The 16466-nt window shown below is 46.3% G+C and overlaps 1 protein-coding gene across 2 annotated transcripts in view; it reads right to left on the bottom strand.

Moving 5' to 3' along the window:
* Positions 1–8759: 8759 nt before the first annotated feature.
* Positions 8760–16466, bottom strand: part of LOC127389554 (ubiquitin carboxyl-terminal hydrolase 12-like) — a 29019-nt gene continuing 21312 nt past the window's right edge. For both annotated transcript variants that reach the window (XM_051630167.1, XM_051630168.1), the window contains exons 8-9: positions 15659–15737; positions 8760–11086 (exon numbers count right to left, since the gene is read on the bottom strand). In XM_051630167.1, coding sequence (XP_051486127.1) covers positions 10985–11086; positions 15659–15737 — 181 coding nt within the window. In that variant the 3' untranslated portion in view covers positions 8760–10984. The remainder of the gene's footprint in view (positions 11087–15658; positions 15738–16466) is intronic.

The raw sequence follows: 16466 nt of genomic DNA, 5'->3' as shown, positions 1-16466 counted from the left end.
TTTGGCTGGGAGGAAGGATCTGGGGCTGTGGGATGGGTTTGGGTGGTCGAGGTGCCCATGTCAAACCCAGGCAGCAGAGGAGGTGGATAGCTGGTTTGTGTGGCACCAGGGAATGCAGGTCCCAGCCTGCCCTGGTCCTTCCTGTGCCAAAAGGTGACACTTCTGGGTTGTCCAGTGTGGAGATAGTGGGGACACCGTGCCTCACTGCATCATTGCCATTAGAAACACAGCTGCTGTCAGCAGCAGCCTCGGGGTTTGGGGTACCCAGGGGACACAGTGGGGACACTGAGGGCACCATGTCCCAGTATGCACAGACCCTCTGTGTCAATGGCTTTGGTCAGGGAGGCTCTTGGGGTTCACAGTATTGGGGTTCCCAGTACTGAAGTTCCCAAAGTTGGCATTCCCAACATTGACATTTTCAGCATTGATATTCCCAACATTGACCTTCCCACTGTTGGGGTTCCTTATATTCCTGCATCCCTGTATCCCTACATTCCAGTATCCCTGCATCCCTGCATTCCTGCATCCCACTGGCACCTGCACAGGCCCAGGACCCAAATGGCACGGGCAAGGGTTTGGATAAGCTGTGTAACACCGAGCTGTGCCAGGAGGCAGGAGCAGCCCTGCAGGATTTGAAGCTCACTCCGATTTTTCCTCCCTCAGTGATATCATTCCCACCTGCGGAATTTTGCTCTGAGTCCTCAAGCTCAGCCGCTTGCCCGTGCCAGGGAAGGGCAGCTTCAGGCACCTTTGCTGGCCCACAGCCTGTCACCATATGTCAGCTGAGCTCTGGCAAGCAGGGCTGCAGGGACAGGGCGTTTGCTCTGAAATAAAGGGCTTTTGCACCGTGTTTTCCTCCTTTTCCCAGGCTGTTTGCTGCTCGGGATGGCTGCAGCACCTGGAGCAACTGCTTCCCTTCCACTGCCCTCCATCAAGCCCTAGGGAACATCAGGAGCATGCAGGATGCCAGGCAAAATTTTAGGGCAAATGATTGTGGTAATTAATAATTAACAATAACCTATTTTACCTGATGCAGCACAGAGGTAAGGAAGGTTTTCTGTGGTTGTGGAAGGGGAAAAATGGGAAAGGTTCTGAAAAACAAAAAAAGAAAAACCTGGAGTCATTTGCAGCTGAGTATAGGGCAGCTTCCCCCTCCCCCGTGCTGGTCCCCTGGCTGCCACTGGCTTGAGCTTCCCAAAGCGTGGAGCGATTCACTCCGGAGGAGCACCCCGGGACCACCACAACCCCCGAGCTCTGGCGAGAGGACCAGGAAGGTGGCAGCTCCACGCAGAAAAGCCACCGGCCACTCCAGCAATCCGTCAGCTCCCAAAGAAATCTGTGCCAGCAGGGATGGATTTATTGTTCCATTGTGAGCATTAACCCCCCCTCCCCAGCTGATCCCTCCCGGTGCCCGGTGCGGGGGGGTGTCGGGCAGCCCACCTGCCGGGAAAAGCCCCCCGCGGCAGCCCTCAAAGGCCCCGCAGCCTCCCCAGTTCCTTTCCCGCTGGGCAGGAAGGACGCCGGGTTTCCTAAAACCCGGGGAACAAGTTCTCAGCTTTGAAGTGGAGCAAAAGGCAGCTCCAACACCCCCTCGCCCAAGCACAGCCGGGGCCTCTCTTATTTATTGATTTTAAATCTGGCTTCTGACATTTCAACAGGATCCTACAGGGAGTGACGGCGCCGGGCTCCCCGCTGAGCATCTCCCGAGCACATGCCCCGGGGCCAGGCTGGGCACCGCATCGCCCGGAGCCTGGGTCTGAAAAGGGGGGTGGGTTAAGAACTTCGTCAGGAAAAGGTCACAGCTGCTTGCTGGGAAGTGAAATAATTCATGTAGAGCAAGTGCTTGGCTTGGAAAAAATCCAGCTTGAGTTATTGCAGCAGGAGCAGCGAAAGCTTCTGGATTTTCCCTGGGAGCAGGGAGGTGTTTGCAGGAAGCATCACTGCAGGACACGGCTGCTGCAGCCTGGGTCTCAGTCCAACCCTGGGCCCAAGCCCCATGCTCCTAAATTTTGGGCATATGGAAATATTTCCCCCCTCTGGGAACTGTGTTTTCTCCTCTGGAACCACTGGCCAGCGCTGTGTCTCCTTAGGGAGGAATTTCCCCAGGGGAAATGAGGCATTTCCAGGAGCATCCATACCCAGGCAGAGAAAAGAGCTGCTAATTATACTGGGAATCTGCCTTCTCCACCCTCTGGGTTTGAAACAGAGAATTCCCAAAGGATTTCCCTCTGCCCTGGGGACTTTGCCCCAGAGCTGCTCCTCTCCCTGAAGCGATGCCAGAGGTCACTTGGCTGGGAAGCATCGTCCCCCGAGCCTCCCACGATGAATTTCTGGCAAAAAGGCACTTGGCAGAGGGAGTGAGAGCGTGGAAAACCAGCAGTGGGGAAAGAGCCTCCAAATACCTTCAACCTGTTGAATTGGAAGGGATTGGAGAAGTTTCGGTCTCTTTCCCACCCAGTTTTGAGCTATTTCCCTTATCTTTTATTCTCCTGAAAGTTCAGCTCCCTGTCAGAGCTGGAAGTCACGATCACCTCCCCTGATATCCGTGTAATCACGTTTGATGAGTCACTTGTTTAACGGGAAGAGGCTGCTGGTTGCTATAGGGATGGCAGCAGAGGGGAGAGGATCCCTTCCTTACCCTCATCACTGTTAGGGACTGAGCAAACACAACCCCGGCCCCTTCCAGGACAACTCTCCTTCTCCAAAAGTTTTTGAGGGTTTGATACAATGGGCTTTGTCCCCCGCTGCAGGGATGCCCAGATTGGTTACTGAGTGTGGGACAAGCTGGAGCTCAGGGACAGTGCAGGGCTGGGAGGTGGCAGGGACCAGGGAGGGATAGGGATAAGCATGGTGCTCCGAGTTTGGCTGAGGTCCCATGGGCTGCAGTGACTTTGGGGTGAGGGAAGGAGACACCCATGAGCCCCCTGCCACCAGCTCCTTAAGTACTCATCTGTTCTTAGGCTGCTTATTTGTATCCAAGGAAAAAAAATGTGGCTTCAGGGAATGTCAGGGGCTGCTGTGGCCAAAACTGCCCGAAAGAGCCCCAATCCCTGTCTTGTTCCCCATCTACTTCATGAGGTATTTGTACCTAAATCTGCCTCGTTAGGTGCCTGAGCCCCCCAGATCCTGCCCTGTTGGGTCCCTGCGTCCCAAATCCTGCCTTGTTGAGCCTCTGTCTCCCAAATCCCACTTTGTTGAGTTCCAGTCCCCCAGATCCTGCCTCAGCAAGTCCCTGACCCTTAAATCCTGTCCCAATGGGTCTCTACACCCCAAGGCCCATGACCCCAGAGGTGACAGCCATGCCCCTCCGTCCAATGGGAAAGAGGGGATGCTCTATGGCCACCCCACTAAATGATCGTTATTGCCCATAGTGAAATCTGACCCAACACCCCTGAGCTGGGGACAACCTGTGGCCAGGTGGTTATTTCAGCAAGGCAAAAAAAAATCCAACCCAAAACTCCCTCCTCTTTCCCCATCAGGTGTTTCTGCAGCTGCACAGGAGGCAAAACAGGTTCTGCAGACAGCAGGAGGCAGCGCTGCGGGACCCGCGGCTCCCGGGGTCAGCCCCGCACGCCGCCTGCTCCAGCTTCGCCCTATTTTTAGCCACTTGGCTTTTGAAGAAAACCAAACCCCATTCAGGAAAAACGCCGCTGAGACATTAAGGAAAAAAAAAACAACCACAAAAAAACAACAAAAAAACCCAAAACAAACAAAAAAACAACCACCCAGCCCCGATCTCGTTCGCTGAGAGCAGCCGGTGCCCTCCACGGAGCATCCCCGCAGCCTCCCGCGCTCACGTGTTTTCTCCCGAACACAGATATTGTCACCCTCAAAACCTGTCAAGGTGAGCACGTCCCCGGTGCCCACAGCAGCACATGTCCCCGTGTCCTGCAGCAGGGTGGGTGCTGGTCCCTGCTGCCCAGTCACAGGGGACAGGAGGGAGAAACGCCCCCAAAACAGACTGTTTGGGCTACCCCAGGTGCCCCAGCAAGGGACAAAACCCTGGCGGGGAGCAGGGCTGTGTCTGGGCAGAGCAACCTGCTCAGCTGGATAAATAAGAGTTACTACACAACAGGACATCTCCCACCCAGACCACCCAGCTCATCCCTCCACCTACTGCTCCCCACTGCTGGGCAGCACGGGGAGCCCTGAGTATTGCTGCAGCTGCAGGAGAAAAGGAAAATTCCCAGCTGCTCCCAGCACCCGGGGCTGACTCTGGGAGCATTGGCTGCCAAAGGGCTGAGCTGCACTTTGAGTCCATCAAAGATGTACCAGCTCAAGGGAGACCTCCCCAAATGCTTCCCACCAGACTCAGAGGAAAATCAGGGTGGAAAGGGATGAAACCCTAAGCAATACAGTGTTAATCATCCCCAAACCTCCAGCAGAGAGGTGGGGAAGGGGTCTGTGGGCCAGGAGAGCAGCTGCTCAGGGATTTGGGGTGTGCCAGCCACTTCCACAAGACCCAGCTCCCTCCCAGCAACATCCACCAGCCCAGCATGTTATTTTTTCTCACTGCCAAGATATAATTAGTGCCAGTTCTTCAGGAGCTGTCACTCACCATCACACAAGGTTTGCTTTTCTTAGGAATATGACTAACCAGCAAATGATTAAACACGCTGACAGAAGGAGGAGGGGGAAGTGAGTTTGGTTTTTTTCTTCCCTGGGAAGCAATAAAACTAAAACCAAAACCAACTTCAGGAGCTACTTTGCAGTTCCAGAGGGTGGAACATACTGAGAGTGCTCAAGGAATGAACTGTAAGCCGTGGATGCCGGGAGCCGCGCTCGGGGTGGTGGGAGTCACTGGGATGTTCATAACCACGTAACCTCTGGGGGGACACGAGCACAACAAGAAGTCAAGCCACCTTCCTGCCAACCTTCTGTTTCCCCCTCCCCGTTTCTCTCACCGCTCGCACCTCCAGAGGGAGCTGCAGAGGATGCTCCGGTTCGCGCCCCTTCCCGGCAGAGCTTGTCTCCTTGTTGCTTCCAGGAAGGATGCAAACCCCGGGACCAAGTTCAGTCCCACTCCACCAGCGCTGCAGCCGAGAGCTGAGCCCAAACCAGGATGGGTTATTTCAGAGAGGTTTTATGGTTTGTTGGAAGGTGTTTTTAGAAGAAGTTAATGCAGTTGCCAGCTCTCCTGGGAATCCTCCTGTCCCCGGTCATTGGGGTTGAAGCACTTGGCTCAAACTGTGGAGAAACAGCACAGAGAAACAGGCTTTCCCAAACCCAGTAAACTCTTCCTGTTGAGGATGAATGGAAAACTGGCAAAACCAAAGCTTGGCCTTTCTGGTGGGTCTGAAGCTCCAGACATTGAAAGGCCCCAAAAATTCAGATCTAGGTTTATATTCAGTCTTATACCACCCATGAGCAACCAGGCAAACATGGGTAACATTTATGTTTGACTCTTTGCTTTACTGCACCTCAGGGATGAGCTAATGGAAACATTCCCATTTTCCCCTGTCTGGTGGCTTCACACACCCTTTAAAACCCCTTCCTGCCCTGAAGATTCACTCTCTGATCCTCACCACCCTGCATTTGTCCCCACATTTCAGGGGACACCCTGAGGGCCTGGCTGGAGGCTTTGAAAGGTGCCACCAATCACCCTTGGCAAGGGGACACGGAGCTGTTGGGCTATTCTTCCAACGCCATGGGTAGCAGGTACCAGGGTGGTTTGGCTCTTCTATCCTGAAGTGACAGCAAAGATTGTTGAAGGAAGAAATTGGATTTTTTCCAAACTTGTGGCCTTTCTCTTGGATAAATATTGTGACTCAAAATATGAAAATGAACAGTTTAATATTAATAAAAAATTAAAAGGAAGACTCAGAAAGGATTTTTCCCCATCACCACCACATGCTGTCTCCTGCATTTTGCTGTGTCCCTGCTGGGGAGGAGCTTGAAGCCAAGGAAATGTCTCTTTTCACCTCTATATTTCTCACACAAAATCCTAGAATCATAGAATGGTTTGGGTTGGAAGGGACCTAGAAGATCATCTAGTTCCAACCCCCTGCACAGGTAGGAACATCTTCCACTGTATTTTGCTAAAGCAGCTGCACTCCAGATAAAAACCATTTTGAAAAGGAAATGAACCCTTGCCCTTCTCCCCTTCCTTTGCAGGATTTTCTTTTGTATGTTGCCCACAACCTGGAAATCTCGAGGGAAGCCCCAACAGTGACTACTTGGATTTCTTTATACCAATTGCAGTGTAATCTGGGCCACCACCACGTGTCCTGGCTTTGGTGCAGGTCCCTGGGGCTGGATCCAGGTGCAGAGGATGCTCCTCAGCCACATGGCACCAAAAGCATTTTGCCCTCAATAAATCCGGGCCAGCGTATCTGGAGTAATACTTTGGGGGCTGTGATATTTTAAGACCTTCAGAAGTCCTCTCTTAGCCTGGCCCTTCAGCTCCAACTCCTCCTTTCAGGGTTTCTAAGCTCCACTTGAAGGCCCCTGTGCTTCAGTGTCCAAGCTGACACTGGCCCATGGGTCCAGCCCCCATCACGTCACATGGGTCTCCAAGAGCATCTGTTCCTACGTCCACCATCTCCCATGTGTCCCAGATCCACCTCCCCAGGCAAAAATCCCCTGACATGGCACAAGGTGCCCTGATGAAGGGATGAGTTACCAACCACAGCTGCTTGGAGACTGTGTTTTCATGTGGAACCAGCACATTCCACACAAGGCAGGGCAGCAGCCTCATCCTCTTCCTCACCGGAGCCCCTTGGCACATCCCTTGTCATCTCCTTCGGGAGGCAGTGAACACACCAGCCTGACAGCAATTCTGCTGCTCCCTCTGTCACCTCTTCCCTTTTGGGGACCACAACAGGGGCTGGCCACATCTCACCTCCTCAAATGCCACCGGCCACCTCTCCAGGCCTAGCTGAGCTCATTACACTTTCTTTTCAAGAAAAAGCTTTGCAGGAGGCAACAGATTCTGCTGCAACAAGGTCTTGAAGTCAGAGTTTCATAATCTTGATACAGTTTTAGTACTTTCTGGACCAAAATTCAGAAGACTCTGTTTCTGATAAAGATGAAGGTGCAAAACAATTAAGCCCATTGCTGAAGTGCTGATAACCACGGTGGTTTGTCCATGTGTGTTACTTGCATTTAGGGGCTTTTTAAACAACTATCAACCACTAAATGTGCTCATTATTAACAACTCAACATGCTGTGACTAAATGATTTGTCCTTCCCTTTCAGGGTTTTCTCTCCTGCCAGGTGCAGTGCAGAAATGCTGCACACACCACCACAGGTTCAGACAAGCCCCAGGAGCTGGGGCTGCCCAAGGCCTTGCCATGCTCTGCAGGTCCAAGGCTGCTCCAGCCTCCCAGGTCCATCCAGCCTCCAGCAGCGAGATCCTCACCCTGGCCTCGGGCTGCTGGGATCTGCTTTGACACGAAAGCAGCTTCAGCCAGCACAGGTCCCCTCCAGACACATGCTGACACGAAGGTGAGTTAGTGATGAACAGCCAGAGGGTAGAAAGGATCAAACTGGTTTCCTTTGCAAAGCCTTGGCCCCAGAGTAAAAGGCCAAGATGACCCTCACTGCTATTGCACCACTTTTAACCTTCCATGCCCTGAACAATCACTTACAGACATCCCAGCCCATCTGGCTGCTGCTTGCAGGACCCAAACAAAGCCTGGCTGGTTAAGTGGAAGCAAATTCTGCTTTTGCAGGAGTGGAGGGAAGCAGACAGAAGTAGCCCAAAGGCTCATTAGTGCAACAAGAGCAAACGCTAGCAGGACTTTACATGTTGAGAGTTAATTGTTTCAGGGCATTGTTTCCTTTTGATGAACACCGAGGACTTCAGTGGGAAGGTTTTCCTTGTCTCAAGGGCCTTTTTCTTTCTTGTACAAATCAAATACTATTTGTTTTAAACATACCCTAAACCGAGCTGGCATGGTGACTTTAAAAGCTCCTGCTGGTAACGAGACCCACGCTAAGCACAAACAGCAGCTCCTGAACAACCTCTGCTGCTGAGGGCTTTAGGGCAGAGCCTCTCAGCAAACAAACCACAGCATCCAAATTGCTGGCAAAAGAGCAACCAGCGGGTGCAATTTGCTCCAGAGACAACTAATAGCCATGGGATGGTCTTCACCCTCACTTCAGTGTCAGGTTCTGGAGTAAACCTGAAGGGATGAGACCAGCACCCACATCCTAGTATCAATCCTGCCTCAATGGTGCTCAAAGCTCCATCAGGTGGCTCTCAGATGGTCTGAGTTTGGGTGTTTGTCCTCAACAAAATTAAATCTGGGCAACACTCTTCCTAAAGTGACTAAAAGTCAAACTCACATTTGCTTGAGTCAAAATTAACTCCTTTTATTTACTGCTAATGTGTGACCCAGCAGGACAAGTAGCAGGCAGTATTTGTTTCTGTTCCAGATCAGTCTGGTATTTGCAACCAAGTCTTATGGACAAGTAAGGGGGGAAAAGGGGAGAAGGAAAAAGGAAATCAGAGGGAAAGGCAATGCAGAGCTCCAGGCGAGGACCAAGACATTAAGGAATAGCAGTAGTGGGATGGGTGGCAGGGGAAAAGGCCCTGGGGAAGCTTTTCTCACTTTACCAACACAATGATAATACGTGACATTGGATTATCATTTCTCTTGGTTTAAACAGCTTATGCACAGGTTCTGTGCACACAAAAGACAGCAGGTCAGGACCCTGGGGCAGGAGGGAGAAGCTAAGGAGAGGCAGCCACTGACCAACTGCTTTTGCTTCTGACTCGGATGGAAACGCAAGGAAAAGCATTTGGGCCACGTGCATTTGATCATACACGACCTTTATTGGAGACAGGTGGGCTCATCTATTATACAGAAGTAACATCACACCATTCTCTTCCAATGTAATTCCTTTTAGTCTCCTTATAAATCTGTAGCAAAAGTGCACTTTTAACAGGCTTTAATCTCTAGTATATATCTTTCAATATTCTCTCTCAGTCAGGTATTTTATTCATAAAAACGTATCACCAGATATACAAAATACATGTCTAGTGTACTACCTTAACTTTTGTATTTACTGTTTAGATTATTTTTAACTCAGTGCTATTTTTTTTATTTTTTGCAAGACTTAGTGATGACAAGTCTTCTGGAGAGGACTCACAGCTTGTGTGTGAACAAGGGGAGAAGACTCTGAGCCAGGAACAATATTCACACAATAGGAAGAAGATGACAAGAATGTTTGCTGTTATTGACTGTGTCTCTTCAAATGACAGTACTCTGTATAATAAAAAATAATTTAAAAACCCAATGTCCATATTTTCTCTTCTGGAAGAGGTGATGTGCCAGGAGAATGTAACCTGTACCCAGCTGGAATACAATGGTAATGATTAATTTGCACGTTGAAGACAGGATTTAATTGCTAACATTACGTCTGTGGTCATGAAGACAGACACACACACAGCCACCACAAGGAACTGCTTGTGAAATGCTGCTTTCCTGAGGACAGTATTTTGGTAAAATATTTTCTAGATCCTGTACAAGCCACAGAATTGCATAAGTTAAAGGTCCTCAAGAATAACAATCACTGGTACAAACCATGATGGGCTGTGCTGGGAACCACCACACGAACAGCTCTGGAGTTACTCAACAAGATGAAGAAAGGAATATCTCCATTTCCACTGGTAGTTTAGAGCCAGCTGTGACAAGCTTTGGCAACAGGACTTCTCAAGAAGAAAATTACAGAAGTTTTTTCTGAGATTTCTTACTAACTTCCTCAGTCTTTTCTTTCTAGTTATCCTTGAGAATAGAATATATACACAGGTAACGGATAATTACGCCATCGCAGTCTTTAAAAGACTGAATTTCCCCTGTTAAGCAAGGCCTATAGAGGTAAACAATCAAAAGCATTTTTGGGGGCGTTATGATTCCCAGAGGGACACAAACATTACCAACAGATGACGAGGAACACTTAGCAAGGCAATGTCTGGGTTGGTTGGTTTGGTTTCCTTCTTACTTGTTCATTATCTTGAAGATTAAGAACAACTGGATTAGTTCCATAAATGCTGCTTGCCCTTGGTTAACCCTTCACAACTAGTGCTGTTTCTGGGTATCAGCATAGATTCAAAATGCTAGTTGCATCAGTTTACTATGTATTGAAGGAAATGTGGAACAGATCCTGCTTCAGAATGAGGGCACTTTTGGTTTAAGCAATAGCTCCAAGAAACTTCCAGCTTCCTCCAGCAGCTGGTTGCCAGGCATGTTCTTCACAAGGAAACTGCTGCTCTGCTCCCCTTAAACCTGCAGCAACCTGGCTCTGAGGCAAGCCTTCTGCTTCCAAAGCAAAATGCACAATCCACTAGGCTGAATATGGATAAAGCCCTATGCCTTCTGGAGAAGAAACAGTAAAACTACAAATATAACAAGAAGCAGTGCTGTTAGTGTTATCTGAAACCCAAATAAAGCATCACGGGGAAATCTACAATGCTGCAGAGTGAGGTTTTTTGTCTGGTTTGTTGTAGGATTTTTTAATAAAAATTACAGACTTGACATTTCCAATATGTCTTAGCTTTGTACTGCTTCTCAAGTCTGAGTCACCAAAAATATCCAGCAACCAGCTGCTGTTCATATCCTAAAATATGCCTTCAGCTGACACTGAATATTGAAATCATTCTGCTAAAATACAGAAAAACGACGATGGCAGAAACCAAGGTACAGCCTCAGGCCAACATTAAATGGTAACAATCCTACAATGCTACTTTAAAATCTCTTCTTCAGTTCATGAACAAATAAGCAGCCAGGTTTCAAGTAGAGGTAACACAGATTTTGGAAGACAGCACGTAAAAAAAGCCCAGAAAGAAAACTGGAACAAGAGCTCTTCTGGTTAGGGCAGTCAGCACTGATCCCCCACAACATGGCAGGGAAAAACCTTGGTTCATCCCACTGGATCTGTCCTGGTCCTACAGCAACGAGGAACTGCTTCTGCTGCCACAAATATGTTCCATTTGGACATATCTTGATCCCTTTTTTCTTTATTTTGTACACACGTATCTTTAGTCTCTCGACTGGTAGAAGAGGATATATCCAGATTCTGAGTTTTTGGAAATGTCTGATGTTAACCCATAGAATTCTTCAATGGCCTGGGCATCAATTTTCTGAAAACGAATGAGAATCATAATTAGGCTCAGTCAAAAGACCACCCTGAGAACCCCTCTCCCAGACAAAGCATGAATTTCAGTTCAGGGGGGTGATGTTGGAAAGCCACTCAGCATTAATACAGAGGTATTTCAGTATCATTGAATCCAACCAAGTACAACAAAACATTTTTTCCATTTAATACCTTATTCCCTGTTGAAAAAAAGGAAATGAAGATGAAATAATAAACCTCTCAGCAGTCATGTGCTCTTAAGCTGGACTATAAAAAAAGGCAATCTATGAAAATGTATCCTTAAAAGAGCACATGATATTTTTATATTTGCTTTCTCCTTCAGACTGGTGTTGCCTTTCCTGACTATAGGTCGAAAACGCAAATAAAAGAGCAGTCACTGATCAGCAAAGATTTTTGTACAGCTGGGAGCACACAAGGACCATCCCGAGCAGATTTTAAAAGTAACTCCAGATTTTAAAGTTCTTGTGACCCTCTTATGTAGAGAAGTCCTGCAAGTGTTACTGGCAATTACACCATGGAATCTGTGGGTCTCCTTTGATTAGGATCTTCTGGTCTCAGAGGAGCTTTCCCTCCTTAGGATTTGCTGGTACAGTGCCTAGGGGAATAGTATCACAAGGTTTGTGTTTTAAGATAAATAAATTATTTGCCTTATTATTAGAATTATTATATTTAAAGTTGTGAACTATGTGCAGTAAAAGGGAAACAAGCCCAAAGAGATGTTCTGCCTTCCTGTCTTCTCCATTCAAGGACTTCAGAGAAGCTAAAACACCTTTGCATTTTCACACAATTTATTAACATAACCTCTACTACCAACTGTTAGATACACATTTTAAGAGAAAAATAGCAAAAGAACATTCTTCAGTTCTTGTAATATATTTAGCAGAAACTGAAATGTTTTATTTTAAGTGCCCACTAACTCGCCATGAAATCAAGTCTATTTCCACTACTCATTCTGAATGCAACTCAAAACATTTGATATAGATTAATTCATTCTGCAGATAATTTTAGCTTTATCATGGCAAGACTGACTTCCTTTTCAAATTTCACTATCCACAGAAAATAAGAGTGGAACTTAAAGAAGATTATACACACTCTATTCTCCCCATTCTTAATTGACCACATATATTGTGGATGGCAAAATTTTACCCAGTTGCAGCTTCAGAGTGACAACCAGTTGGTGGCTTCACAACTGCTTTTAGGATTCTGCAGCCTCACCTGGCACAAAGATGATTTTTCCTGTTAAGTAAGCTTCAATATCCTTTGCCCATTTCCAGACAACTCCTGTGGTTCCCCAAACCAAATCCTTTTCATGCATCTTGAAGCATCCAACTGAATGCTGCAAATCTCTTGTTCAAGTCAAGACCTACAACCATTCTCCCCCTTGTCTCAATTTGGAGAACTTCCTGGATGGACATTTCCCCCTCTCAGTTTCATAGAAACACTATCCCTGTGATGTATCACAGCTGCTCTAAGGACAACACATCAAACAAGACAGAGATGATTTACTCAGGTTTCCCAATTAGTTTTTCTTGGCACTGGATCCCATTTGGACTGATCTGCCTCCTGGATTTGATGCAGTTGCTTTTCACATATGCTGTGGTATGTTTGATTACCATCTATCTCCCATTAATTGAAAGTTGGCCTTCCAACCAAATCCAAAGAGATAAATAAATATGGTTTCACCACTTCTGACATTTAGTGGGTAATAAGGATAAACTACTTCCCACTGAGAGTTCAAAGCCATTAATTCATATCACTTGCCAGAAACACAGCAATGCTTTTCATCTGTATTTAAGGGGAAAATGTTTTCTCTTGTGCTCTCTTGCAGTTGCAAGGTAGGTGTACAGGCACAAGGGCTTTGGACTCATTTTCTGAAGTCTGCTGACCAATACCTGTTTAGTTATGTAGCCAGTTCACACCTAGAACACTCAGTTTCCAAAACTTAACAAAGAAAATTTAAAAAAATCTGCTTGCAATTTCTTAGAGCTGCTGAAGAGCAGCAGGCTCCTGTGGTCAGCCCTAGAACCACAAACTGATGCAAAATTCATGTTTAGGGGATTTGGGGCTTTGAGTTTTTTTGCCACTCCACTTTTGAGGACAACCTCTTGTCATGTCATACATAGCAATATATTTCCAGTGGTGTCACCTTCTGGCCAGTCACAAGCAGCCTGAAAATGGAATGTGGTCAAGTTCAGAGCAGATATTTACACCTCTTTAGGCAGCAGATGGAACTGGCAAAACTCTCTGTGGCTTTACAGTGTTTCAGTGAGCAGCCTACAGCACTAGCAAGGAGCTAATCCTCCAGAGCTGATGACTAAGCAGGGAGGGAGAACTGATGAGTAAAACCACAGCTACTTCTTCCAGCAGCCTGTGCACCAGGAGAGGAAGAGCAGGCTCTGCTGTTCTGTTCTTCCTCCAACACCAAACTGCCAGAAAACCAGGTGAGTTCTAGAAGGTCAAGGAAAGAGAAAGGCTGGTGCTTGCTAGACAGAGGGAGGCAAGAGCTAAGTTTGATGTTTATCACCCAATTAGAAGGTGGAGCTACAATGGATAGGCAGTGAAGAGATCCCCTGGGACAAACCCAGCAGGAATCCTTATGCTGCACTCCTCATAGCAAGTGCTCACCAGAGAAGGCCAAGGGGCTCCAATGGCTTTTGGGGAAAACCCTCACGTGCTATTTCTCATGCCCTCCACTGGTAGGAAAAACAAAACCTGAATTTCACAGAAAACAAACACCACATGCAAACACCAGCCCAGGAGAATCTTCTACCAGGGAAAGGAATCTTAAAACTTCCAGATCAGCAGCAGGGGCAGAGGTAGTGCTGCAGGATGGGACCACATTGCTAATCCTAATCAAGACAGTGAAAGCTCAAAGAACCATGGAGAACAGAAAAAGGAGAAATTTCAGATCAAAGAGCTTTGTTTTTACAGCCTTTTAGATAAAGTCTCCAAAAGAAGATGACCTGAAAAGAAAGCCATGATTGAAGTTAGAAAATAAATTTAAAGGGGGAAAAAAAAAATCATTCCTCCAAGAGAGAGGAATTACATTCTAGCTTTCTTGTGACAGCTCCTTGAATTTGTTGTCCAATAACAGCCAGTGTGTATTTAAAAGCTATGGTTTAATGCATCTATAAAAGTGTGAACAGTGTTTGCACTGAAAAAAGAATTCATTTTGACCTAAAAGCTAAGATACAACATAGAAGCGACTGACAGAACACAACTATAGAACAAGATGGTTATTTAAATCTACTTTTAAAATGTGAAGTGTATTTCCTGGATGGAAAAGATAGTGAATACCTGCATTTAAAAACACTGAAATAAGCACTATTTCCAAAAATAGCCCACATATTTACATACTTTGGCCAGAACAGAAACAGAGGAAAGTGACCTTCAAAATAAAACAAAGGGAGAAAAGCAACTGTTTACAGTCATCCAGGCTATCTAACTCACCAGGAAATCATCCCTGATCTCCAAGCTAGGCAAAGATTATAAAAAAATAAAATTAGAGAATGTGCATCATCTTTATTTCAACACCAGCAAGGGTTCTGCTGTACCTATGTCAACACTTACCATCAGACCTTAACCTTGACCACAAGATCTCAGAGGCAAACAGTACACTGTCTTCTTTACAAAAAAGCAGTTCTGCTGTAGTGTTTGTTCTGCTGTTTGGTTTTTGCTTAATAATTATGTCATAGAATCATAGAATGTCTTGGGTTGGAAGAGACCTCTAAAGGTCATCCAGTCCAACCCCCCTACAATAAGCAGGGACATCTCATACTTGACCAGATGGCTCAGAGCCCCATCAAGCCTGACCCTGAATGTCTCCAGGGATGGAGACCCCATCACCTCTCTAGGCAACCTATTCCAGGGATCCACCACCCTCATATTAAATAACTTTTTCCTAACGTCCAACCTAAATCTACCCTTCTCCAGCTTGAAACCATCACCCCTTCTCCTGTCATTACCTGCCTTTGTGAACAGCTCTGCCCCAACCTCCTTATAGGCCCTTTTCAGGTGTATGTCACAAACATGGATATATAAATATTTTGGATATTAGTCTTTACAAACATGTTAAGGAAAAAATCTGCTTGTGACTGTTTGAACATTATTGCAAATAGTCCAAACACCTTTGTGTACCCTCAGGACCTTCCTGCAGTCTCCCAAATACTTTTTAATAGTTTTTCTACACTTCAGCTTCTGGGGGAAAACTGCCTACAAAAAAAAAAAAAAAGGTTCAAAGTTCTTAAATGTAGCACCGAAATACAACTAGCACAAAGCACCAAGAAGGAGCCCAAAAGGTGGGCTGAAATAACAGCACTTCAGATCTTGAGTAAGACGACTGTAGTATTTCAGCCTGAACAGGTGACCATCACCCCATGTCCCTCATGTAGGTTTCCCCTTCTCTGTGCTACTTTGATAACAAAAACACACAAAAATGCTGAAATTTACTTTTGAAATGTCCAGAATTATTCTGTGCAAAAGCTAATCCCAGATAGAAAAACAAAGCTGGAGAGTGATGCTGTTGACACCTGTTTTCACCATGGAAAAGCACACCTACCTCTACAATGTCATCATCAAACAGCAACCAAAAGCCATGGCTCTTCACAATGGTGATATAATGCCCACGATTTGGACCACTGCCAGAGAGAAAGGATTGAAGACTTATTAGACTTGTGCCTGCAAAGGCAGGACCACTGCTCTCCTACATTTTTCTGACTGTTCCTGTCACGAGTTTGACTTCCCAGCTCTTTGTTTTGTCCTGCATTACTCATAACATCATTTAGGTTTTTAGTTTTTTGACAACCTGCTTGAATTAACAGTTGTCTTTGCTACTTCCCAAAACCAATATACTCAAAACACATAATTTCATATGTGTTTCAGATAGTCCTTCATATATCCCAAAAAGCCAGTTACTCCAATCACTGCTTTGCTGCATTCAACACTGCTGAGTATTTTGAACATTCTTCAAAAATTTTAGTAACTGTCTGAAATATTTTATATGCACAGGAGATTGATTTATTGTTCAATTCTTAGTGTGGCTTAGCCCATGGCTGACTGCAGATGGGCTCTCTGTGACTGCTGCTCCCACTTTTCCAGTGGCAGCTTCCCAGTCCAATTCTATCAGCTACATATATCCTGAATGTTTACCTGGAAGGGACAACAAAGTGACCCAACTCAAAGGGAGATCAATCTGCAGAGTCAAGGCAGGCAGAATGCCCTGAAAATACAGCACTTCAGAATAATAAACTATATGGATGAAAACAATGAGCTATCAATTTACTAATCTTAAATTCAGAAAGAACAGTATAAGGACACAGTGAAAAAATATTTATGTTCTCCCACTGGGTTTACTTTTTACTTAGGAT

This window comes from Apus apus, chromosome 12 (assembly GCF_020740795.1).
Source record: "Apus apus isolate bApuApu2 chromosome 12, bApuApu2.pri.cur, whole genome shotgun sequence".
In the NCBI taxonomy this organism is placed as follows: Eukaryota; Metazoa; Chordata; class Aves; order Apodiformes; family Apodidae; genus Apus; species Apus apus.
The sequence above is the reverse complement of the archived record's forward strand: the minus strand, read 5'-3'. Positions and strand labels throughout refer to the sequence as shown.